The sequence below is a fragment of the Saccoglossus kowalevskii genome, chromosome 20 (assembly GCF_978046115.1).
Source record: "Saccoglossus kowalevskii chromosome 20, keSacKowa6.1, whole genome shotgun sequence".
Lineage (NCBI taxonomy): Eukaryota > Metazoa > Hemichordata > Enteropneusta > Harrimaniidae > Saccoglossus > Saccoglossus kowalevskii.
Genome location: NC_140660.1, coordinates 23,348,535 through 23,375,283, shown reverse-complemented (window position 1 = coordinate 23,375,283; position 26,749 = coordinate 23,348,535). Strand labels below are relative to the sequence as shown.

General features: G+C 33.1%; 1 protein-coding gene across 1 annotated transcript; it reads left to right on the top strand.

Moving 5' to 3' along the window:
• The first annotated feature begins 1,298 nt into the window (after positions 1-1,298).
• LOC102800688 (C-type mannose receptor 2-like) lies at positions 1,299-18,839 on the top strand. The gene is made up of 10 exons (XM_006824383.3): positions 1,299-1,425; positions 9,446-9,470; positions 9,912-10,058; positions 11,038-11,182; positions 13,950-14,020; positions 16,324-16,467; positions 17,796-17,940; positions 18,153-18,222; positions 18,400-18,442; positions 18,609-18,839. The coding sequence occupies exons 1-8, from the start codon at positions 1,366-1,368 to the stop codon at positions 18,220-18,222; spliced, it is 807 nt and encodes a 268-aa protein (XP_006824446.2). The 5' UTR covers positions 1,299-1,365; the 3' UTR covers positions 18,400-18,442; positions 18,609-18,839.
• Positions 18,840-26,749: the final 7,910 nt, after the last annotated feature.

The window sequence follows — 26,749 nt, the reverse complement described above, 5'->3', positions numbered from 1 at the left end:
ATTACTGTGTATGATCATATATCAGTATCAATATATCTTTACATTGTGTATTTTGGGGTAAAGAACCCAACCACAAGGTCGGCGACTGTACTTTATTTTGGCCATTGTATTTCTGTATTACGTTTGGCGATTCTACCACACCATAATACTTCACCGTATAATTTACCTTGTGACACTGTGATACCAGCTAGACAATCATTTGCATATTATTATATGATTTATCAGCGCAGAACCGTAAAATCACGTTTTTTTCATTACTAAAAAAAAAGTGAAATAGCGGACTAAAAGGTTGTCATTCGTCCCTATATCTAGTTAATACCCAAGGTGTCATGTAATGTATGTATAATTCAGCTCACGACGACACTTGTATCAAATCCCTCAACGATCAGGATCTAATGTTGACTTGACTAGAAGCTTATACAAAACAGACTTTGATAAAACTGTCAAACAAATTGGTGACTAATTGAACTGACTGTTAGTGTTAGGGTTGGATAGTGAATCAGACATAATTAAGTAAGTAGATTTGTATATTCGTCCAAGGGTTAATAAACAATCGTGGCCAGTGTTTTGACAGTAGATATGTATTTGCGTACATACCGTATATGGAAGTGAAAGTTGTCGGTGTTATATTTTACTAAATCAGCTGGTAGCTGACGTGTGGACTGGAATATACATTGTAGTGTGGACCTCGGTATTTGAATACAGGCGTTTCTGTGTGATAAGATAAAAAGTACATACATACTACTCTTTCGCTTTCGCTTACGGCAGCTTTGTTACGCGTTAATGTTATATGCAAATTTTAACGCGCGATGTAGACACGCCCTATTATAGTAAAATATCCCAATGGTTGAAACGTGCCAGGATAACATCAACCCGTAACAAAGTTGTGATAAAGGAAAGAGTGGTATAAACTAAGATAAGTGATTACTTCAAATCGATATCAGGAGGGGGGGGTGGTAAAAGAGAAATTATATAACATTTTATTATTTAATAATTTATTAAAATACACAAGTTTGTCCAACTCCCTGTGGTTGAAACAATACTTTCTCAATCTTTGTATAAATTACATTGTAGACATGTGTCTAGACTAGTAATGCCGTGTGTATGCGAGTAAATTTTATGTCCCACACACGAAACTTTGCTATTTAGAGACTGCCGGTCCTAATAGCGGAAACACGAAACAATATTAATACATCTTCACGCACGTGTGACATGAATAACAACCAATAGAATTGCAACAATTCTTTGGATACACAACGTCTATAAATGTCTGATGAAGTGCCTTGTTTGTCAGTCAAAAAACGCTGCACATCGAATTCTACTCCGATTTCTCTGAGCAAGACGACTGCATCAACGATACGAATAATGTTAGGCTTACTGGTGATACTCATTGTTGGTGGTTTTGCCGTAGCAGATCCAATAAAGGTAAGTTTACAATAAGTATTTTGGTCTACTAGTAGTTATCACCGCATCACATCAGTTATCGCAGTTATCACAGTCGTGTTGCCGCGTCCTGTTCGATGTGGGACTCGTAGCGACGTATACAACGCTAGTAAAATATATTGTTTATTTACATGAAATTCGAACACGCGCTGCGCGACGACCACCGCCGCGCCTTAAGTTCCGCTGTTACATTTGAAATGTGCGCGCTTCATGGATTTTGCCGTAAATGTTCGATAGCACATAACTCCGCCGGTAACCAGGGAAATTAGTGTATAAATTCACACCCACCCATTCTCGCAAAGATATTATACTACGCCAGCTCGAGTGTTGTTTCGATCATGTTTATTTAGTGATGGGTGTATCGATGTTGCGTTTTGAAGTTCGTGAAATGTAAAATTTGAGAAACCGCGTTTTTTTCATCTGTACGCCAGTAAGTTAGACACAGTATATTGGATAACATATTCTTACCCGTACGTAATGTGTCGGATACTTCCAGAAAGATCATACAATTACTTTGTTCAACTGTTCAAGTCTGTTCAACTTATGGGTAGTGCCCACATTATTAAGTCTAGTATTTTGAAGTGCGTGCGTGCGTGCGTGCGTGCGTGCGTGCGTGCGTGCGTGCTTCTCCGTCTGTATCTCAGACATGCCTGGACCAATCGCATTCAAACTTCACAAACACACCCCGTATCTTGGATATACCGGTATATGCACGTTCAATTTTCGATACGATTCAAGAAGGCCGGACGGCAGCCATTTTAATGTAACAAAAATGATCCAAATTCAGTATTCTGGCAATTTCGGAACTGGATCTTGTCGAGCGTGGAGGGATTTTGCTCAAATTTCGTACATACATTGGGCATCATGAGGCCCACTCTCCCTTGCAGAGTCTTCGAGCTTATGTCCGTAGGAGCCACAGGTAGCCTCAACTAGACTCTGCCACAGCGAAAATTTTACACCAAAATTGTTGTTACATAATGAATTCATTTATTTTTACTTATATCCTAAGCTTCCGTTGAAAAAATAGTGTGTTATTTAAAATAAATATAATCAAATATTTTGACATTCAGTGCTAAAATCTTTTCAACATGTTGATATATTGAAAAAGTAAATCCTGCAGTAGGAGACGTACACGTGAATCGTCAATTAAACATAGAGTGCGTTCACGCCGTCGCCTCAGTGACGCGGGTACCCCGCGCCTGCCCACTTTTCGTTGGCATGCTATGTGACGTCACAGCTGAGGCGACTCGGGGCAGTTCTTACTACCCGTGCTTGCAGAGCCGGGGAAGTTTAGACAAAAAAGATAGCGAACGACGAAATCGATAGGTAAAAAGGTGCAACTGGGCGTGGTTTCAGAATAAATTTAATAAATTTTACATGAGTTTCGCTCGCATAACAACGGACAAATACAAACACCCTTTCGTTGCCACGGTCACTATTGCCACGTTGCTTAGTGCATTCACAGGTAGCGACGAGAACGCACTCATTGCCTAACAAAAAGTAGATCCGGTAATTAATATTTAAATTAACCTGTGGCACAGACGAGTGGGGCGTTCCCTGCCGACTACCTAGCTTAGTGATAAAAGGCCCATAGTCAATGCGAAGGAGAATGCATGGGGCCTTGACGCACATCTTCAGATTGGATTCGAATTGGCCGATTGACGGCCATTTCGTTTTAAGAAATTCTGTTCCGGGATCATATCTGGCATGCCCTGGCCGATCAAGTTCGGCATTTCTATAAACATTATGTCACACGTATATTCGTTTGAAATGGTAGCAACTATTATATAGTTAAAAATCATCAAAAATCGAGCATTTTTTAGCTTGTAGTTTTTTAATATATACAAGTAATATTCATGTTCTTGACCATTCACGTTTAAACTCGACTATATTGATTTAAACACAACTATTTGTTTTGATAATTAATGTAGAGTGTAATGCAATTACTTGTTCTTAATGGAATTGATATTGTCTATAGTCTAAAAGCTAATATGTGAAGTCATTGTGAAACATTACTAAAACAGTGTGTATATTGGATTGTAAGGTACAGCATGAAAAGCCCCACCGAGCAACATGTTTGTGTGAATTTAGTATGTAAGACAGATTTACATATAATTGTATGAATTTAGTATGCAAGACAGATTTACATATATTCATGTGAATTTAGTATGTAAGACAGATTTACATATATTTGTGTGAATTTAGTATGTACGACAGATTTACATATATTCATGTGAATTTAGTATGTAAGACAGATTTACATATATTTGTGTGAATTTAGTATGTAAGACAGATTTACATATAATTGTATGAATTTAGTATGCAAGACAGATTTACATATATTCATGTGAATTTAGTATGTAAGACAGATTTACATATATTTGTGTGAATTTAGTATGTAAGACAGATTTACATTTATTTGAGTGAATTTAGTATGCAAGACAGATTTACATATATTTGTGTGAATTTAGTATGTAAGACAGATTTACATATATTCATGTGAATTTAGTATGCAAGACAGATTTACATTTATTTGAGTGAATTTAGTATGTAAGACAGATTTACATATATTTGTGTGAATTTAGTATGTAAGACAGATTTACATATATTCATGTGAATTTAGTATGTAAGACAGATTTACATATATTTGTGTGAATTTAGTATGTAAGACAGATTTACATTTATTTGAGTGAATTTAGTATGTAAGACAGATTTACATATATTTGTGTGAATTTAGTATGTAAGACAGATTTACATATATTCATGTGAATTTAGTATGTAAGACAGATTTACATATATTTGTGTGAATTTAGTATGTAAGACAGATTTACATATAATTGTATGAATTTAGTATGCAAGACAGATTTACATATATTCATGTGAATTTAGTATGTAAGACAGATTTACATATATTTGTGTGAATTTAGTATGTAAGACAGATTTACATTTATTTGAGTGAATTTAGTATGCAAGACAGATTTACATATATTTATGTGTATTTAGTATGCGCAAAAGGTTTACATACATTTGTGTGAATTTAGTATGTAAGACATCTTTACATATACTTGTGTGAATTTGGTATGTACAACAGATTTACATATATTTGTGTGAATTTAGTATGTAAGACAGATTTACATATATATGTGTGAATTTAGTATGTAAGACAGATTTACATATATTTGTGTGAATTTAGTATGTAAGACAGATTTACATATATTTGTGTGAATTTATTATGCAAGACAGATTTACATATATTTGTATGAATTTAGTATGCAAGACAGATTTACATATATTCATGTGAATTTAGTATGTAAGACGGATTTACACATGTTCATGTGAATTTAGTATGTAAGACGGATTTACATATGTTCATGTGAATTTAGTATGTAAGACGGATTTACATATGTTCATGTGAATTTAGTATGTAAGACAGATTTACATATATTCATGTAAATTTAGTATGTAAGACAGATTTACAAATATTTGTGTGGATTTAGTATGCGCAAAAGGTTTACATACATTTGTGTGAATTTAGTATGTAAGACAGATTTACATATATTTGTGTGAATTTAGTATGTACGACATCTTTACATATATTTGTGTGAATTTAGTATGTACAACAGATTTACATATATTTGTGTGAATTTAGTATGTAAGACAGATTTACATATATATGTGTGAATTTAGTATGTAAGACAGATTTACATATATTTGTGTGAATTTAGTATGTAAGACAGATTTACATATGTTCATGTGAATTTAGTATGTAAGACGGATTTACACATGTTCATGTGAATTTAGTATGTAAGACGGATTTACATATGTTCATGTGAATTTAGTATGTAAGACAGATTTACATATATTCATGTGAATTTAGTATGTAAGACAGATTTACATATATTTGTGTGGATTTAGTATGCGCAAAAGGTTTACATACATTTGTGTGAATTTAGTATGTAAGACAGATTTACATATATTTGTGTGAATTTAGTATGTACGACATCTTTACATATATTTGTGTGAATTTAGTATGTACAACAGATTTACATATATTTGTGTGAATTTAGTATGTAAGACAGATTTACATATATATGTGTGAATTTAGTATGTAAGACAGATTTACATATATTTGTGTGAATTTAGTATGTAAGACAGATTTACATATATTTGTGTGAATTTAGTATGTAAGACAGATTTACATATATTTGTATGAATTTAGTATGTACGACATCTTTACATATATTTGTGTGAATTTAGTATGTACAACAGATTTACATATATTTGTGTGAATTTAGTATGTAAGACAGATTTACATATATATGTGTGAATTTAGTATGTAAGACAGATTTACATATATTTGTGTGAATTTAGTATGTAAGACAGATTTACATATATTTGTGTGAATTTAGTATGTAAGACAGATTTACATATATTTGTATGAATTTAGTGTGCAAGACAGATTTACATATGTTCATGTGAATTTAGTATGTAAGACGGATTTACACATGTTCATGTGAATTTAGTATGTAAGACGGATTTACATATGTTCATGTGAATTTAGTATGTAAGATAGATTTACATATGTTCATGTGAATTTAGTATGTGAGACAGATTTACATATACTTGTGTGGATTTAGTATGCGCAAAAGGTTTACATACATTTGTGTGAATTTAGTATGTAAGACAGATTTACATATATTTGTGTGAATTTAGTATGTACGATATCTTTACATATATTTGTGTGAATTTAGTATGTACAACAGATTTACATATATTTGTGTGAATTTAGTATGTAAGACAGATTTACATATATATGTGTGAATTTAGTATGTAAGACAGATTTACATATATTTGTGTGAATTTAGTATGTAAGACAGATTTACATATATTTGTGTGAATTTAGTATGTAAGACAGATTTACATATATTTGTGTGAATTTAGTATGTAAAACAGATTTACATTTATTTGTGTGAATTTAGTATGTAAGACAGATTTACATATATTACATATATTTGTGTGAATTTAGTATGTAAGACATATTTACACATATGTATGTGAATTTAGTATGTGTAACAGATTGACATATGTTCATGTGAATTTAGTATGTAAGACGGATTTACACATGTTCATGTGAATTTAGTATGTAAGACGGATTTACATATGTTCATGTGAATTTAGTATGTAAGATAGATTTACATATGTTCATGTGACTTTAGTATGTGAGACAGATTTACATATATTTGTGTGGATTTAGTATGCGCAAAAGATTTACATATATTTGTGTGAATTTAGTATGTAAGACAGATTTACATATATTTGTGTGAATTTAGTATGTAAGACAGATTTACATATATTTGTCTGAATTTAGTATGTAAGACAGATTTACATATATTTGTGTGAATTTAGTATGTAAAACAGATTTACATTTATTTGTGTGAATTTAGTATGTAAGACAGATTTACATATATTACATATATTTGTGTGAATTTAGTATGTAAGACATATTTACACATATGTATGTGAATTTAGTATGTGTAACAGATTGACATATGTTTGTGTGAATTTATTATGTAAGACAGATTTACATATATTTGTGTGAATTTAGTATGTAAGACATATTTACATATATTTGTCTGAATTTAGTATGTAAGACAGATTTACATATATTTGTGTGAATTTAGTATGTAAAACAGATTTACATATATTTGTGTGAATTTAGTATGTAAAACAGATTTACATTTATTTGTGTGAATTTAGTATGTAAGACAGATTTACATTTATATGTGTGAATTTAGTATGTAAGACAGATTTACATATATTTGTGTGAATTTAGTATGTAAGACAGATTTACATATATTTGTATGAATTTAGTGTGCAAGACAGATTTACATATGTTCATGTGAATTTAGTATGTAAGACGGATTTACACATGTTCATGTGAATTTAGTATGTAAGACGGATTTACATTTATTTGTGTGAATTTAGTATGTAAGACAGATTTACATATATTTGTGTGAATTTAGTATGTAAGACATATTTACATATATTTGTCTGAATTTAGTATGTAAGACAGATTTACATATATTTGTGTGAATTTAGTATGTAAAACAGATTTACATTTATTTGTGTGAATTTAGTATGTAAGACAGATTTACATATATTACATATATTTGTGTGAATTTAGTATGTAAGACAGATTTACACATATGTATGTGAATTTAGTATGTTAGACAGATTTACACATATGTATGTGAATTTAGTATGTAAGACAGATTTACATATGTTCATGTGAATTTAGTATGTAAGATAGATTTACATATGTTCATGTGAATTTAGTATGTGAGACAGATTTACATATACTTGTGTGGATTTAGTATGCGCAAAAGGTTTACACACATTTGTGTGAATTTAGTATGTAAGACAGATTTACATATATTTGTGTGAATTTAGTATGTACCATATCTTTACATATATTTGTGTGAATTTAGTATGTACAACAGATTTACATATATTTGTGTGAATTTAGTATGTAAGACAGATTTACATTTATATGTGTGAATTTAGTATGTAAGACAGATTTACATATATTTGTGTGAATTTAGTATGTAAGACAGATTTACATATATTTGTATGAATTTAGTGTGCAAGACAGATTTACATATGTTCATGTGAATTTAGTATGTAAGACGGATTTACACATGTTCATGTGAATTTAGTATGTAAGACGGATTTACATATGTTCATGTGAATTTAGTGTGCAAGACAGATTTACATATGTTCATGTGAATTTAGTATGTAAGACGGATTTACACATGTTCATGTGAATTTAGTATGTAAGACGGATTTACATATGTTCATGTGAATTTAGTATGTAAGATAGATTTAAATATGTTCATGTGAATTTAGTATGTGAGACAGATTTACATATATTTGTGTGGATTTAGTATGCGCTAAAGATTTACATATATTTGTGTGAATTTAGTATGTAAGACAGATTTACATATATTTGTGTGAATTTAGTATGTAAGACAGATTTACATATATTTGTCTGAATTTAGTATGTAAGACAGATTTACATATATTTGTGTGAATTTAGTATGTAAAACAGATTTACATATATTTGTGTGAATTTAGTATGTAAAACAGATTTACATATATTTGTGTGAATTTAGTATGTAAGACATATTTACACATATGTATGTGAATTTAGTATGTGTAACAGATTTACATATGTTTGTGTGAATTTATTATGTAAGACAGATTTACATATATTTGTGTGAATTTAGTATGTAATACATATTTACATATATTTGTCTGAATTTAGTATGTAAGACAGATTTACATATATTTGTGTGAATTTAGTATGTAAAACAGATTTACATTTATTTGTGTGAATTTAGTATGTAAGACAGATTTACATATATTACATATATTTGTGTGAATTTAGTATGTAAGACATATTTACACATATGTATGTGAATTTAGTATGTAAGACATATTTACACATATGTATGTGAATTTAGTATGTAAGACATATTTACACATATGTATGTGAATTTAGTATGTAAGACAGATTTACATATATTCATGTGAATTTAGTATGTGTAACAGATTTACATATGTTTGTGTGAATTTAGTATGTGTAACAGATTTACATATATTTGTGTGAATTTATTATGTAAGACAGATTTACATATATTACATATATTTGTGTGAATTTAGTATGTAAGACAGATTTACATATATTCATGTGAATTTAGTATGTGTAACAGATTTACATATGTTTGTGTGAATTTAGTATGTGTAACTGATTTACATATATTTGTGTGAATTTATTATGTAAGACAGATTTACATATATTACATATATTTGTGTGAATTTAGTATGTAAGACATATTTACATATATTCATGTGAATTTAGTATGTGTAACAGATTTGCATATGTTTGTGTGAATTTATTATGTAAGACATATTTAGATTTACATATATTTTATTTTCACAGAGATCTACTGGGGGAATAACAGCATGTGAGTATGGGTATTATAGCTAGTCATAATGTAATCACAATAAATAGATTGTGATTGATTTCTATTGATTTTACAATATTTTACAAATAATTTTACATATTATTACAAGTAGACTGTCGAATAGGTGACTTTCGTTTCACTGAACTAGAATTTTGTTTAAATATTGAAATCTTAAGATACCCTAACTTCAACGAAATTGACCACCATCAAATGTGTATAGCATATTATGAAGCATGGGACTACCCTCAGCAAACTTTTACGTTTGTCGAATTACACACGAAGTTTTGACTGAGACGTTTGTTTCTTCTGTTTTTACTTTCAATTTCACGCATAACGAGGGATCTCACAATAAATTGAAAATGGTATATTATCTCGTCTGATCTGTTTAGTATTATCTTCTGAAAACAGTCTGATTTATTATAAAATGAATATCATTTCAAGGTATTCCTGAGTATCAAGTTCTCACTGATAAAATGACATGGGATGACGCGAAGGCTGCATGTGAATCTTCTGCTTCTTGGAAACTTGCTGAGATCCGTTCCCAGGCACAACAAGATGCAATCAAGGCCATTTTACCAGCAGGAGACGGTAAGTTTAAACACCATAAACTCCGGGATATAAATCATAACTAGGAGAAGTGAAACACAGATTAAGATTATGTGTTTAATTTGTGATCGACGTAGTTGGTAATATCTAATCTTACATATCGTAGTTTCTATTGCACAGTGATTAAGTTGTCAGTTTTAATCTTGATCATATGTTTAGGAATAATGGCCGATCCGCGGCCAATTATTGTTATAAATCCCCATTACCAGAATATCATATAGATTGTTAGGATATCATAATGTAAACCTTAATGCGCAAGTTATCCTCCTAAATGTAACTGAATTTGTTTATTTTTGATGGTGGTGATTTATCACAATAATGATTCCTACAGCATCATATTGAATTCATAGAAGGTTTTTTTTAACACAATTTTCTCGCCAAACCAGCAAAGACTTGATTGCCGATTATGATGGCTATTCAGTTGGCAGAGTAGCATAACACTGATAATGTGTAGGGATATTGCACAGTTTACATGTACAACTACCGTAGAATTGACGAATGAGATCTTTTAGCTTGTTCACTTGTAAATGTTCGAACACTGTCGTCTTCTCTTAACCAACCTAAAATGAAAAACAAAATACTGTTTTGTAAAACCCAGTAAGATGCACGTTAGGAATCGCACGAATCGTATTTCAGGGATGGCACCAGATAGAATACTGTAAATAATGTAATCTACTTTATAACCTAGCCCATTTTATCTGCTTCATCTTTCCCAATCATTGCGTTATCGTTCGATGCCGCCGTGCTCGTCCTCTGAGAGTAACCAGAACCGTTTCGGTGGCGCTGGCGTTCTCAGATTCGTCAAGTTTTCAGTAGTAAAACAAGATCAGAGTTTTCTTTGCTTACTTTTCTTCCGTCCTCACGTGATATCGTTTGACGGACAAGAACCCGATGTACAAAAATGCACGACATTATAATCCTTGAATAAACATCATCTTTGTATGTTTTTATTCCCAAACAGATCATTATTGGATTGGTGTTAAAGATGTAGTCGGTGACAATAAAAACTATGAGTATGCTACTGGTGGTTCAGTGATTTACACAGACTGGTCGTCAAATGAGCCAAATAATTATAAGGGTACTGCTGAGGATTGTGTAGAGTTACGGTAAGTAAATTATATTTCATTTAATGTGTAAGATATGTTCAATAAAAACAAAACATAAATACGTCCAATAGACCATTTCCCGTACATTGCGAGAATCACGCGTTATGCGTGAAATCGAACGTAAAAACAGGACAAACAAAGGTCATAGCGTCGTAGTCGCGTCAAACATCGCGTGGGATTCGACAAACGCGAAAGTATTTCGGGGACATTTCCATGCTTAATAATGTGCTGTCCACATTTGATGATAGGCAATTTCGATTAAGTAAGGGTATTCGGAAGCAATATTCTTCTGTCGAAGATTGGCCGGTCGGTGTGAGCTACGAAATAAGGAAATTCGAGTTCAAAATCAAATCGTTCAATTTTTGCGGCAGACGTTCGACGCGCGTCTTTCATGCATCTCGCGAGATCTCGCAATTGTACGGAAAATCACCTATTGTGATCATGTTGGCTGATATATGTAGGCATGTAATGTACTAATAGATCAATGATCAACATTGTGTAAGCGGACTGTACGAAACATTTTCCTATTCATCACTCGTACAATTTTATGACAACACTCTTAAGATAGAGATGCAGTTTACCTGACAGGTATTTTAATTAGATGACCAAGATGACCTCCCTTGTCCACAAAACTATATATTTTCGGAAAGCTTATTGTATGAATTTTAAGATTTTGTTACTATTTTTCTTTTATGGACACTGTAGTTTGAAATATGCACAAAAATGTGCTTTTTTGGTCAAAAGTGATTTTTAAAAAATTAGCTCCTAAACCATGCTTTTGTTTTCTGTCAAAATTGGCTTATGGGTACATCTGTTTACTATGAAGAAAGTGCCGTTTTGAAAACTGTCTACCAGTTGTCAATTTTGCAGGCCAGCAGCCCACTACTTCAAGTTTATGCATAAATTAACACCCAGGCTAGTTGTAGTGTTCGATTGTTGTAACACTGTTCAACCAAAAACAATGCCCGACGGAGTTTTGAAGATAAAAACATTGTAAATTATTTGTGAAAATTTCAAAACAAAAGGTAAAAGCGTCTAGGAGCTATTTTTTTAAAGTTCTGGGATGTGCACTAAAAAGAAGCTGAGATAATTGCTAATTTGCATAACCATTCACTCAGTAAGAAGTTTGCTAATGCTCATAATTAAAATGGCTGTAACAGTTACAAATTTAAATGTATTATCGTTTTGTTAAAAGTTAAATACAGTGCATAATATGATAACGCTGATGCATTGGCGAACTCGTAGCTCGTACAACGTTTCGAACGAATGCAAATTCTTTGTTATTCAACAGATGTACAAAGATTCTTTTCAATTATCTTCTCCGTTTTTAAAACTACCAACCTAAAGTATTCTGGAGACAGCCACAATTATAATGTTTTGAAAGAAACAGGATTGGATTTGACAATTAATATTTTGAAATAAATCATTTTGCCAAAATAATATTTAGTCACACAATGACCAAAATAATATAGTGGATCAGTGGATTTCTGTTGTTTTATTGTCACACTACATTATATGTGTTGACCCCGAGTGTGACCCGGAGTCAAAAATAACTCCAGAAAAAGAACAACTCAGATATTACATAATTTGTTCTCAAACTATCGAGTGTGAATCATTATTGATATTGACAACGAAACAAATTAATTTTCCGAATGTTGCCCCCCAAAACGCTAAGAAAATCAGAGGACGGTTTTCTTGATCGTATAAAGTTATATGATAACAGACTCGAACGGTTTCATTCACTGATATGAATAAAACAGTTGCGTGCTCATTCAACATTGAGTTCGAAAGTCTAACGTAACAATTCAAAATTTCTCATCTATAATGCATCAGTAATAGACCATTTTCCGTTCACTGCGAGAATCACGCGTTATGCGTGAAATCGAACGTAAAAACAGGACAAAAAAAGGTCATAGCGTCATAATGGCGTCAAACATCGTGTGGGATTCGACAAACGCGAAAGTATTATCGAAACAACAACTATACTGAACGACAGAGAAACCAAGAAATTAAGTTTGGAAGTTAAAAAAATATATCAATTACACTGGAAAAGGGAAATTAACATAGGGACTGATGTTAACCAAAATAACAATAACAGAAGGAATAAACTGAATTTACTTTAGAAAATTGTGTGATCAAAATAAAGTGAATGTCTAAGTAGGTTCCGTCTGAGCAATCGTAAACTAAGAATTTAAACAGGATGGTACACCAAACCAAAATAGGAAATAGGAAAAAGAATCTGCGAGCTGTGTTTCAATAACAAAATAGAAGATGAGTGCCATTTTATGATTAAATTTATGATTAAAGCACTATTTGAAGAGACTACTAAGCACATTATAAACTTCACGAATATGACGACTACAACAAATTTTTAAAATTAATGGGTGATACAAACCCGAATGTACAAATACCAGTTACCCAATTTATCAAAAATAACACGAACCTTAGACAGCAACATAAATACTTTTCTCCTTTAATACGTTTTTTTTCTCATTTCCATGTTTCATTGATTTACTGTATATTGCCTTTTTATTATTATTTCATCTATTTTTTTTTTCAATATTATTACCTACATATATCAATAGTTTTTTTAATTGTAGTTTGTTGGGTTTTTTTAAACCATTGTCGCGCTTTAGATAGTATTTTTTGTAAAATTTGTATGTTTTATATTTGTGTTTTAGCAGTTAGTGTAACCATTTTAATTCTTTCTGAAGAATGTTAAGTGTTTCTATAAATTATTGTAAAATAAACTCTTTTAAATTTACAGAGGTAACCATGACTATGAGTGGAATGACATACCGTGTAGCAATAAAATTGCTGCTGTTTGCGAGTTTAAGCGTAAGTTTATTGTTATTTATGTCAATTAGGTTATTACATGTAAATGGTTGCTACGGAAGATCATTGTATAATCATTTCCAAGCTAATATACATATGCAAATTAAGTCTCGAGATTAGCACCATATGCACTAAACTCAGATTTTTGTTTTTATTGAAAACCACTTATTTCAAAAACACAAGTTGGCTCACAGTAGTTGCCACCCAAACATTCGTTTCCAATACATCATCTGACCACATCATCGAAGGGCTTATTTACATGTGGCATTATAATTATGTTTTTATTTGTTGTGTCTAAAATTTACTTCAAGCGGGAGGGTCGTCACCTGTGCACGCGCGGGAATTGAGTCCCAATCAACGATAACAAACGCTAAAAACGTAAAGGCTCATAGGTAGACGCTCGTTTGTAAACAATAACACGCTATGGCCATCTGACGCATGCGCAGGTGACGACTCTCCCGCTGTAATGTAATGTCACGTGACATAGCCTAGTCTGTGGACCTACTTTTTGTGTTTTTGTTCTGCGTTTGTACAATTATGAATCTTGCAAAGAGTTCTATGCCATTAAAATCGAGTGCAACACGCCAGTATCTCAGCTTTTTGTTTGTAAATTATCACCTCTACAGAAGCAACAAAGGACCACGTTACAATAGTAACACTAAGTGTAAAATTCGAGCATTTTAGCGTGTGAACCTTTGTAATATCTTTCTGTTTCTCTTTCATACATGGATTCTGTGCAACATTTTAACATATAAATCTGTATAACTAGCTCCTGTTTTTCTTTCATACATAGATTCTATGTAACATTTTAACATATGAACCTGTGTAATAACTTCCTGTTTCTCTTTCATACATAGATTCTATGTAACATTTTAGCATATGAACCTGTGTAATAACTTCCTGTTTCTCTTTCATACATAGATTCTATGTAACATTTTAGCATATGAACCTGTGTAATAACTTCCTGTTTCTCTTTCATACATAGATTCTATGTAACATTTTAGCATATGAACCTGTGTAATAACTTCCTGTTAGTTCCTGCACCTCCATCCATTGAATGCCAACTGTTATGCAACCGCCATTACCTTTCACTAATCAACAATGTTGAGTAGTGGTCACTTGGCTACAACAATATAATTAAAGTGACTCAGCTGACTATATTCTTATGTTAACAGTTTGCTAGGATTTATGGTGATTGTCTAACATACTTTTTTCCACAGGATGCTTACCTACAAATTCTTCAAATTGAGAATTACCTGCGTTAGTTTACAGGTCACATTTTTCAATAAGGGTGACTATAGCAGTAAGTGATTAGCGACAGATAACATTCCGAAATTCAATAAGTAGTCCAAGTCATTTCAAATCACAAGTAGTTCCCCCATCCCCCTATCAATGAGATAACTGTCGTATTATAACCATCACGTTGGAATGAAAAGCTAGACACCTAGAATAGCTCAATAACACAGACTGGGGAAATTTCTTTCTGTAATAATCAAGAAAGTGAGCTTGGCCTCTAGTCTATACCAGGGCACTGGTGAAGTTATACAAAATACTGCATTGAACGGTATCACCATTGGCCTCATTGAATTAGAATGTTTGTTTGTTTGTTTGTTCGGTCCATACGTGTCTGACTACCAGTTGACATAGCTTCAACATAATAAATCTCTAAACGACCAGCTTCCTTGTAACCCCATCACGTGACATATTTACTGAACAGCACACACACACCTCGGCCTATGAATATCTTCCAACAGTGTCCCAGTGAGGGCGCTGCATTACTATAAGATTATGTGTTCATTTAATTGTTTTTAGTCATATTTTTCAAATTGTGTTTATACATATATATTTTTATATTTTGTGACTTCGAACATCCAACGACCTAAACAACCTTCTTAAACGATCTCGCTCATGAGATCCGATCCCGATGTCTTTCTTCTTCTCGAGAGTTGAACGAAATACTATGTCCAGATTTTTAAGATATTTGTGCTTTCGCAATCGGGCAATTATACGAAAAAATGAAAATAATTATATATAAAATATATAAAATTATTATAAAATCAAACACCAAAAAAAAAAAAAAAAAAAAAAAATATTCAAATAAAAAAACACACTCAATTAGATTTCAATCACATTTCTAGGGGATTAGATTAGATTATGGTCTAAGTACTTTTGATATGAGAAAGTATAATTTATATCCCTGTTTGTATATCTCTGATGTGAAACCATCTTTTGACAAGAATGAATCTACCCAACTAATGAATACATATATGAGTCTTTGTCACTAAACTTTGAGTTGTCACATACAGGTATTCCTGAGTATTTAATTTTAACTGATAAAATAACATGGCAAGACGCAAAGGCTGAATGTGAATTACAATGTGGCAGACTTGCAGAGATCTGCTCCCAAGCAGAACAGGATGCAGTAACTGATTTCTTACCAGAGGGAGAAGGTAATTTGAAAAAAAATATATTACACTATAATGACAGTGATATCAATGATATAAATCATAAGTCAGAACTGATACTTAGATGAATTACGTAGGTTATTACGAAGATATCGCAAAGTATGCACAAAAACAGTACTGCCGGAGTGTCTGAGTATATACTTTGTGGTAACCTCGTAATAACATTATTATTTGACATCTTTCCTCCCAAGAATACATAATGGGAATGCCGAAATCCAAAAAAATTAAAACAATTTCAGCAAACTTCTTTGTGTAGGATTCCAGTTAAATTTCGCGCTGGGGGCTGCCATGTTAGTTTTTTACTATTGGGGATAGCTCACGCACGTTGTCGTTCCATATTTGGAATTCGCATTTCCTGATATAGCAATATGCAAATACTCGCACAAATACGCCACGCTGTAACTTGCGGTGTTACGATAACAGATGTATATCAATAATCATACAAGTCATTGAAAATGACACAGTCCCCGTTAAATTTTTGAAAGTTCTCTTTGTGCTCGTCATATTAAAGCGGAAGGGTTGTCACGAGCGTGTCCTTGAAACTTGAGTCCAAGTGGCGTATACAACAAATTGTTTATTAACATCAAAACACGTGTTCCATGTAGTAGTAATATGGCCAAAAATAAAAACAGCCGTTATTCCGCCATCTTTGATCTGATTATGAAACACACTGATATGTATGATGTATGTGCCAAATACGAATGAAAATGGTACATACATTTTGGAAATATAGTAGTAAGGCCAAAAAGTCAGATGGCTGTCAATCGGCCATCCTTGACCAGATTTTGAAACAAATTGTCATGAACATGCATCCTAAGATGTATATAAAGTACATGTATGTGCCAAATTTGAATGAAAACTGACAGAGCACGTCCAAGATACCGCATAAAAAAACAAGATGCCTGCCAGTCGACCATCTTTGATCCAATTGCGAAATAAATCATGGACATGTATCCTAACATGTATAATCTATGTACCAAGTATGAATGAAAACTGACAAAGCATGTCCAAAATACAACATTTTCAAAAAACAAGATGGCTGCCAGTTGGCCATTTTGAATTGAATCGCTAAACCACTGCATGTGCATATGTCCCACATAAAGTACTAGGCACATGCAAAGAATGAACGGAATCGGTCCAAGGGATTCTGAGATATGACTCCGGACGGACGCACGGACGGAGACCGAATTATAAGTCCCCGTTTTCGAACTTCGTCTGAACGGGGACTAATAATCTGACATATCTATGTCTCATTTTAAACTGCGGTGTAAATTGTTCTATAATTTCTCAATTATGTTTTTATTCTCTAACAGACAATTATTGGATTGGTGTGAGCGATGTAGTCGGTGACAAGGAAAACTTTGAGTATGTTACTGGTGGACCAGTGATTTACACAGGTTGGTTGCCGCATGAGCCAAACAATCATAATGATCATGTTGAGGATTGTGTAGAGTTACGGTAAGACATATGACAAAAAATTTGAAATTTAATGGAAACTATTAAATATGTCGGTAGATATAGAGCTATGTGCGTGTAAAGCTGACGAACTGTTTTTTATACGAGTGCGTGAATAACAATAACGGTTTTATAGTAGTTCTATTTTATTATGTTTTCCGTATCGGAGGCAATTCTTAGTCACCTACTCGACGATTCATCTTTATTAATTACAGTGGGAAGAAAGGGTATGGATGGAATGATGCGCCTTGTAATGTAAAACGATTTCCTCTTTGTGAGTTTTAGGTAAGTGTTTTATTTATAACATTCTAGAAGCCCCCGTTTTATGCCTAAAAACGTGAATCAATGACATGCAATCCAATTATATCTATCTAGTTAAACAAGCTTTTAATTCAAGTGGCAATTATTAAGTGTTTAATTACACATTCAATGTCGTTTATTTGTTATGTGTTTTGTCACTAGACGAGGCAAGTAGATGGAACAGTTGGAAAATAAAGATAGACATGTAAGTTGGGGAACCAATTCTTTCATCAGTTTCATGTCGTAACATTTTAGCAGTCAATATAAATATTTGCGTATAGATATATACAAGAAACAAATAACAATGCAATTGGACATTGAACGCCATCTATGACTATTAAGAAATGCAAATGTTTTGTGTTTGCTTTCAGATGTGACTCTCAACGCAGTGGTCATGGTCGTAATTATTTAGTAACCTTCTCATTAAGGATCGTATAAGCTATCATTTCATATCTTTTTGGGGTTTTGGTTTTTGGATTTATCTTTTGTCAATCTTTGAATTGATGTTCAGCCAGTTCATGCCGAAGCTGAAAAACGGTAATAAGCTAGTCATTGTTCTGTTTGGAAACATCAGTCTGATAATAAAGAGTTATAATATGGTGTTTTGGGTTGCATTCATAATACACGTTAATTACATGAGTAGCCGGACATCGTTTAAGGTAGAGATGAAGTTTACCTGACATGTACTTTAATTAGGCAACCAAGATGACCTCCCTTGTCCACGAAACTATATATTTTCGGAAAGCTTATTGTATTTTTTTATGGACACTGTAGTTTGAACTATGTACAAAAATGTGTTTAAAAAAAATAGCCTTTAAACCATGCCTCTGTTTCCTGTCAAAATTGGTTTACGGGTACATCTGTTTATTATGAAAAAAAGTGCCGTCTTGAAAACTGTCTACCAGTTGCAATTTTGCTGGGCAGCAGCTCAAATTTCATTAATTCAAGTTTATGCATAAATTAACACCCAGGGTACTTGTCTGTGTGAAACAAACAGTGTACGATAAAACCTACAATCTTATAGGTTTGTACAGATATTAGTTGGTAAGCGTTTGATAAATCCAGCCAGTGTACAGCCATCAGTATCTGTATGTACCTGTTTCATGCCTTGTCACCACCTCTTTCACCAGCATTTGAAATAATTTTGACATTCCGATCACACATTGCAAAACGTACTTTTGAAAAATAAATACAACAGACTCCTTAGAAATTCAGTAGAGCACAGAAAAATAAATAAGAGCTTTAGAGAAATCAATGCTGAATGGCACAAATTATAGAAAATTCTACATAATTTGTAGTACTGCGTGCATGACGACACAGAAGAAGTATTATTTTTACATTAATTACCGTGCAGTTTAGTGACATGAACCGCGCAAAGTAGGTAATGATAATGACAACTAGTTTAGGCTAGAACAACCAAACAGGTAGCATGTGATAATGATACTATATTAAGCATATATTGATATGTCATACATGTTAAAACGAACTCACGATATACACGTAAAAAGTTATCACAAACTCGTTATTGGGACAGGCTGTGCAAATGACTGGATACTTAGTATTACAAACTCATATGGGATTAGACTGTGTCTACCTGTGTTCTATAAAAAAAATTATGTTTCCAAAACCCAGAGCATTCCAATATTACAAACAGTTCATATTGTGTAATGCACGTGTCAAAATTCCAGAATGACGTCATTTTGAAGTTAAACCCCTGATGACACCTGGTTTAGTCCCGGTGATTGTTGCCCGAGAGCTTCACTTGGATGTCCTGCTTTAGAATGTACCCTGCTGACAGCCTTCGCTGGTTCCCGGCGTCCTTTGCGAATGGCAGGTAGGACGCAGGTAACTAGTAATCGCCATATTGTTCCATTTGGGCCGGTTTTCAGGCCGGAAGGAACGCGACTGGGTGACGTAATTTGAAAACATTCCAAGTTCCGTTTTGCGTAAACGTGTCTGTAATGCTACAATAAAGCCATGTTCATACATACTGCCTGCTTAGATTTACAGATTTGATATGTTCTGTGCTAATTTATAACAAAAGAAACAATTCTTTTTATTCGCCCAACTTTCGAAAGCAAAAGGAAACCCCTGAACGGCCACGAGCGTAAGCGCTGACGTCAGGTAACTAAGGGAAATGGAACAAGCAACGAGAAAGTGATGTACCAATCAGAATGCCGGAACCGTTACTAGTTACCGGCCTCCTGTGGCTTGGTACGCCATGACACTTGAGGCGGGAACCAGCCAACTGACAGCCGAACTAGTCTTCTCCAATCGTTGGGCAGGTTACCTGCTGCAGCTAGTTCAAGTGCTTCTCAAAACTTACCATGCAGCTATACCAATGGAGACTGCCACTGATAATGATCTATATTTTATGCAGGACTCTAACCATCAGCTCCTGCATACTGTGGACAGTTATGCGCATAGCCACGGTACAAAGCATTTGTTTAGCCGACTTGTTCTGCTTCTTTTGCCATCTCAGATTCTATTCTCAGAATAGCGACCACAATGTTGTTTTAGACTGTCGTTGGGATGGTAAATGTGTTCCGCGTGTCTTTGGAACATCAGCTTATGGTCTCTGTCCCTCACTTTTCTGCAGGTATCAGTTGATTATGATTCGTGTGTTTATGGCGGGTGTACCAATAGGTGATTTTCCGTACAATCGCGAGATCTCGCGAGATGTATGAAAGACGCGCGTCGAACGTCTGCCGCAAAAATCGAACGATTTGATTTTGAACTCGAATTTCTTTATTTCGTAGCTCACATCGACCGGCCGATCTTCGACAGGGGAATATTGCTTCCGAATACCCTCACTTAATCGAAATTGCCTATCATGAAATGTGGACAGCACATTATTAAGCATGGAAATGTCCCCGAAAGTACTTCGCGTTTGTCAAAATCCCACGCGATGTTTGACGCGACTACGACCTTTGTTTGTCCTGTTTTTACGTTCGATTTCACGCATAACGCGTGATTCTCGCAGTGAACGGAAAATGGTCTATTATGATTCGTGTGTTTAGGGCGGGTGTACCAATAGTGAAGCATGAAATGGCATAATCGCTTGGTTATATGCATCTTTATGGTCCATGCATCTTCTTTCACTGAATTGTAGAGCACTTTACAAGTCATTTGGTTAATAATCTTTAATAATAATAATCTATGGTTTAATTTTCTGGCTTAGCTGGTAAGAGTTTTGTCACCTGCCTACTGCTTCATAAACCAGTCACAGTTGGCAAGATAATTATGTCAAGTTACTTATGTAAGTCAGGAAACCTTTGTGAGGAAGGTTACTGGATGGAGGTAGACATATACATGTGTTAGCAGGTTGACACGAGAAATATGTCCACCTGTAATGTGCAAATTTGATTGGCAGTCATGGTCATGACGTATAATAATTAGCATTATCAGGGTTGGTGAGCCTTGGTCGCCACGCCAGGCAACAACTTATGTCATATGCATATTTCACTACAGAGTGTGACAATTATATGTTAATACAATACCTTCGCTGTATGATGCACCAAGACGTAAATTCCAGTATTTTGTGAATAAACTATTACACTTGATGGTTTTAATATTTAAGGAACAAGCAGCCTCTCGGCTGAGATAGCTACGCTGTTAGCATGCACATTTCAATTAAGAACTGAACAAATCTAAGAGAGGTCTACCTGAGGTTCTTATATGTATAGTATCAAAGCAATCGGACTTGCTGTTTTCAACAAGTCGAAAATATCACTTTTTACCAATTTTCATCAAAATTGAAGATATCATCACGAAATAAACACATCTGAGGGAGGTCCACATGTAGTACCTATATACGTAATATCAAAGTAATCGGACTTGCCGTTTTTAACAAGAAGTCGAAAATATAAAATTTTACCAAAAATATTCACGAAAATTAGGGAATTGAAGATATCATCATGAAATAAACAAATCTAAGAGAGGTTTACCCAAGGTACATACACACCAAGTATCGAAGCATTCAGACTTGTGGTTTTCAAGAAGTCGAAAAAGTACAAAGTTGACATGAACAACCACTCGTATGATAAGATCCACTCGACTAAGTCGACAGCGAAGCTAATACAAATATATACAAGTTGAGTTGTTCCGTAAAACACCAGGGTAAGATTAGTCAAACAGTATGCCCATTTCTGAAGAAAATACCATATAATGTCTGAGTTGATCAAAGAAGTTCTCGCGCATGTTAGAAGTAGAAATATAGGTAAATTTTACCATACACACACTGTCAACGTGTTATTATACTTTGCAAGGTAACTTCAGATGGCTTAGTATTTTATTATTACACCAAAATGTACCTTGACAATACAATTTACGCACCAAATGCAACAAAATCTCTGAGGGGAGAATTTGAACTCATTTGCATATTAGTAATCGACAATACCAATATTTTTCACTAAATATGCAATACTCGTTCATAATGATCAATATATTACACAGCACGTATCCTATAGACCATTCATTCATTCACAAACTCAAACACTACTCTTCATTTTATTGTGCTCTTTTGTAACCTAATAAAAATTGCAAGGTATCGGTAACCGACATGCGTATACAAACCAGAATTTTAATAAATAAATATATAACTTAAGAGATTTTCTCAAATTGTGACTGGTCATAACAAAAAAACAAATGAAAAACTCAACTTTGCACAAAATTATAATCCCGTTTTTTTTTTTTGGCAAGAACATGATTATAAATTGGCTTACAAACATTAGTGACTTAAAAAATAAGGGTACTGAATAGACAGGTTATGAATATGTATCAACAATTCTCTGTTGTCCTTCAATGCAAATAAAACATGCATATAACATGTAGTACTGGTAAACAAAATATTGAATATTTTGCATAATATTACACAGAATGAAATCAATTAGAAAATATGTAATGATTAGAAAAGTTATTTTCTTCTTACATTCAAGTAACCCATATGAATAGAAAAAAATGGAGAAATAAATAAGTTATTTTTGAGGAGCAAGTGTAAAATTCTTGAGATGGAAAGAACAATTCTTTTCACGTCATGTCTTACTCAAACTATGTTGATGGAGATATTGATACTGTATATCCTTTTATTTTCACTGACATTCAATTTCACTATTTTGATGTTTTGAGCATCTTCACCGTGTTTTAATTTCACAAACTTGGCAGAGAAACAGTGTGTTCATGGTTATTTTACATGTTTAGGTAGATTTAATTTAGCGGATTTTACTTAACGAAATTAAAAACCCAGTGAATAATTAATGCTATTACAGTACCCAATCAACATAGGTTGAGTAAGACATGCCGCCAATGACCAAATAATTAAATATCAGATCAGAATGTACGTGTGTGCCACAGAATAAAACAAATTGTTTTGAAGTAGGCTAAATGCACAAGATTGAGATGACAGAATATTTGGCACTTTGTAGTTACATGTAGTCTAGACTGGATTTACCTGAGAATAAGCAACATCCTAACATTTCATATACTGTAAAATACTTTATTTTCGCAGGAATGACTTTTTATGTGTTATATGGAATTTATTTTCACTGTTTTTTAGTGAGTTGAATGTAAAAGATAGGAAAAAAAGTATATTCACTGGATTTTATTTCCACTGAATTATTCCTTCCGCAAAAATAAAGTATTCCACAGTATTACACACTTTAAGTGTAATTCACTCTGAGATTCAAAATTTAATGGCATTTTTGGACAATTATAAATCATCCCTACTAGTAATACAAATTGTGGAACACATACTAATACACACAGAAAGACAGGAGTTGTTTACTGCTACTGTAATATACTCAATGAGTTAACACAAAATGAAATACAAACACTTAAACTATTGACAACATTGACTGTGATTATACATAAAAATTATGCATTATTTTATGCCATGTTGAATGTTAAGAGAAACTGTTAAAATAAAATAACTCAGCATTCCCCTTGATAGTTGATGTATACCGGTACCTCCAGAAAGTACAATGGTGTGTGCACGAACACTGCAGGTCTGCATTCTTTCTACACTGATCTGACGAATATATCGTGCAAGGAGTTTGCTCAAAACTTTGATCATTTCGAAGTCAATCGTCAGTCAGCTAGTATTTTACTGATATAATAAATTGTTTCAGTGATTACTTTACTAAATTGTAGGAATAAAATTGCTTAAATTTGCAGTTATGCTGCTAGTTGCTGGTTCGAAAGGAGTTCTACGCATGATTTTATTATGTTCACGGACATTCTATTTCAGGCTAGTTAAAACTATACAGGAAATTTTGAACTCAAATTTTATTATCATTATTGTGTGTTTACTTCTGCTGTTTCAAAGATTGAATTATGTATGACATTAATATTTCACTAAAATATGCAATTAAAAAGCAACTTAATTTGGAAAAATAAGTACTGGGTATCAAGTTTCGTGTATAACACTAATGCGAAGGGGCAGTTATTTTAGCCAAAATAGGAATTCTATATACCGTAAAATCTGTATTAGAAGCCGCATCCCTAATAGAAGCCGCACATATTCTTTTTGAAGAATTTAGACCCAAAAATTCACCATTTCTCATATGTGTAGATGCTCTAATAGAAGCCGCATCCCCTGTGTTGTATTGTACCATTTTAATAGAAGCCGCAGCTTTTAATACAGAGTTTACAGTAACACAGGTCTGCGGCTGATCTGCACTGGCTCGGAAGATGAATTCTGATTGGCTAAAAAAACAAAAAAACTTGTGGCGTTGAATGCACGTTCATTGTCAGTATTGTTATGCAAATTCAAACTAGCTAATCATTTACAACCTTCCAAGCCAGTGCAGATTAGCCCCAGGTCTGTGCTGAGACAGGATGTCATAAAGTTGCATGTGTAAATGTCTGACTGCCGATCAAAATGCAGTCTTTTATAAAACTAAATACTGTAAAATGACTAATTTTCACTGGGTTTAAATTTCACTGATTTACTATTTCAGGCATATTCAGTGGGTTTTAATTTCACGGTTTGGTCATTTAGATAATGTGTTTTATGATAAATTGTACATATTCACTGTGTTTTAATTTAGCGCATTTTTCCAGTCAGCGAAATAAGCTAAATTAAAACCCAGTGAATAATTACCCCCTTTACAGTATGATGTGAAGCATTACCTACAAAACTGGTTTTCAGTTAACACCTCTCTCGACTAAGTTTTCCTTTAGGCCCCTCCCGACAATTGTTATGTCTTCTCACTACATCGTAATAGGATACTGTGGAATACTTTATTTTCGCTGGAATTAATTTTCGCTGAAAAGACATTTTGGGTGTTTTGCTTGGAATTTATTTTCACTGATTTTTCATGAGTTTAATGTGAAATATAGGAAAAAAAGTATATTCACTGGATTTTATTTTCACGGAATCATCCCTTCAGCGAAAATAGCGAAAATAAATTCCAAGCGAAAATAAAGTATTCTACAGTAGTAGTGTTCCAAAAAGTGAAATCAAAATCACATTGCATGATGTTATTTTAGGTTGTTAAGATTAAAGTCATGATGTGCATATTGTACAGTCCAAGTGTAACCTAACTTTTAGCTAGCATAGCTTGCTTTTAAAAACAACCACGTAACTAAATTGCGTAGAGTAATCTCCCTAAATGTTTTACTTATATACGTATAGATTATAGAATTTTACTGTAATAACAAGCTCAGGAACATGAGGGTTGGGACGGAGGGATATGGCGGACGGAAAAATGTTTAAATAAAAAACATGATATATAACAAAAATAAGGTCACGAAAATGGCAATTTTTTATGATTTCTATGGTGATTTTTTTTAAAGATTTCATCATGGAATAGAACAGATTTGAATAATTTGTGAAACATTGGATTTATTATTCTATTATCGATAGAACAGATTTGAATAATTTGTGAAACATTGGATTTATTATTCTATTATCGATAGAACAGATTTGAATAATTTGTGAAACATTGGATTTATTATTCTATTATCGATAGAACAGATTTGAATAATTTGTGAAACATTGGATTTATTATTCTATTATCGATAAATTTTTATTCTTTAGACCCCATATAACAAAGGTACTTTGATGGTATAATTAATTCTGATTTTGTTTCTTTGGTCTTTGGAGCATAACATAGTCAATAGGTAATTTTTCGTTCAACTGCGAGATCTCGCAAATTGCATGAAAGATGTGCGCCGAATGTCTGCCGCAAAAATCGAACGATTTGATTTTGAACTTGAATTTCTTCATTTTGTAGCTCACATCAACCAACCGAACTTCAACAATGGAAAATTACTTTTGAATACCCTTATCTTAGTTCATTGAAATTGCCTATCATCAAATGTGTAAAGCACATTATTAACCATAGAAATATCCCCAAAAATTCTTTCGCGATTGTCGAATCCCACGGGTTATTAGAGGCCACTACGACCCTATGACCTTTGTTTGTCCTGTTTTTACGTTCAATTCCACGCATAACGTGCGATTCTCACAGCGAATAGAAAATAGTCAATTACTCAAAAGTCACATACTCCA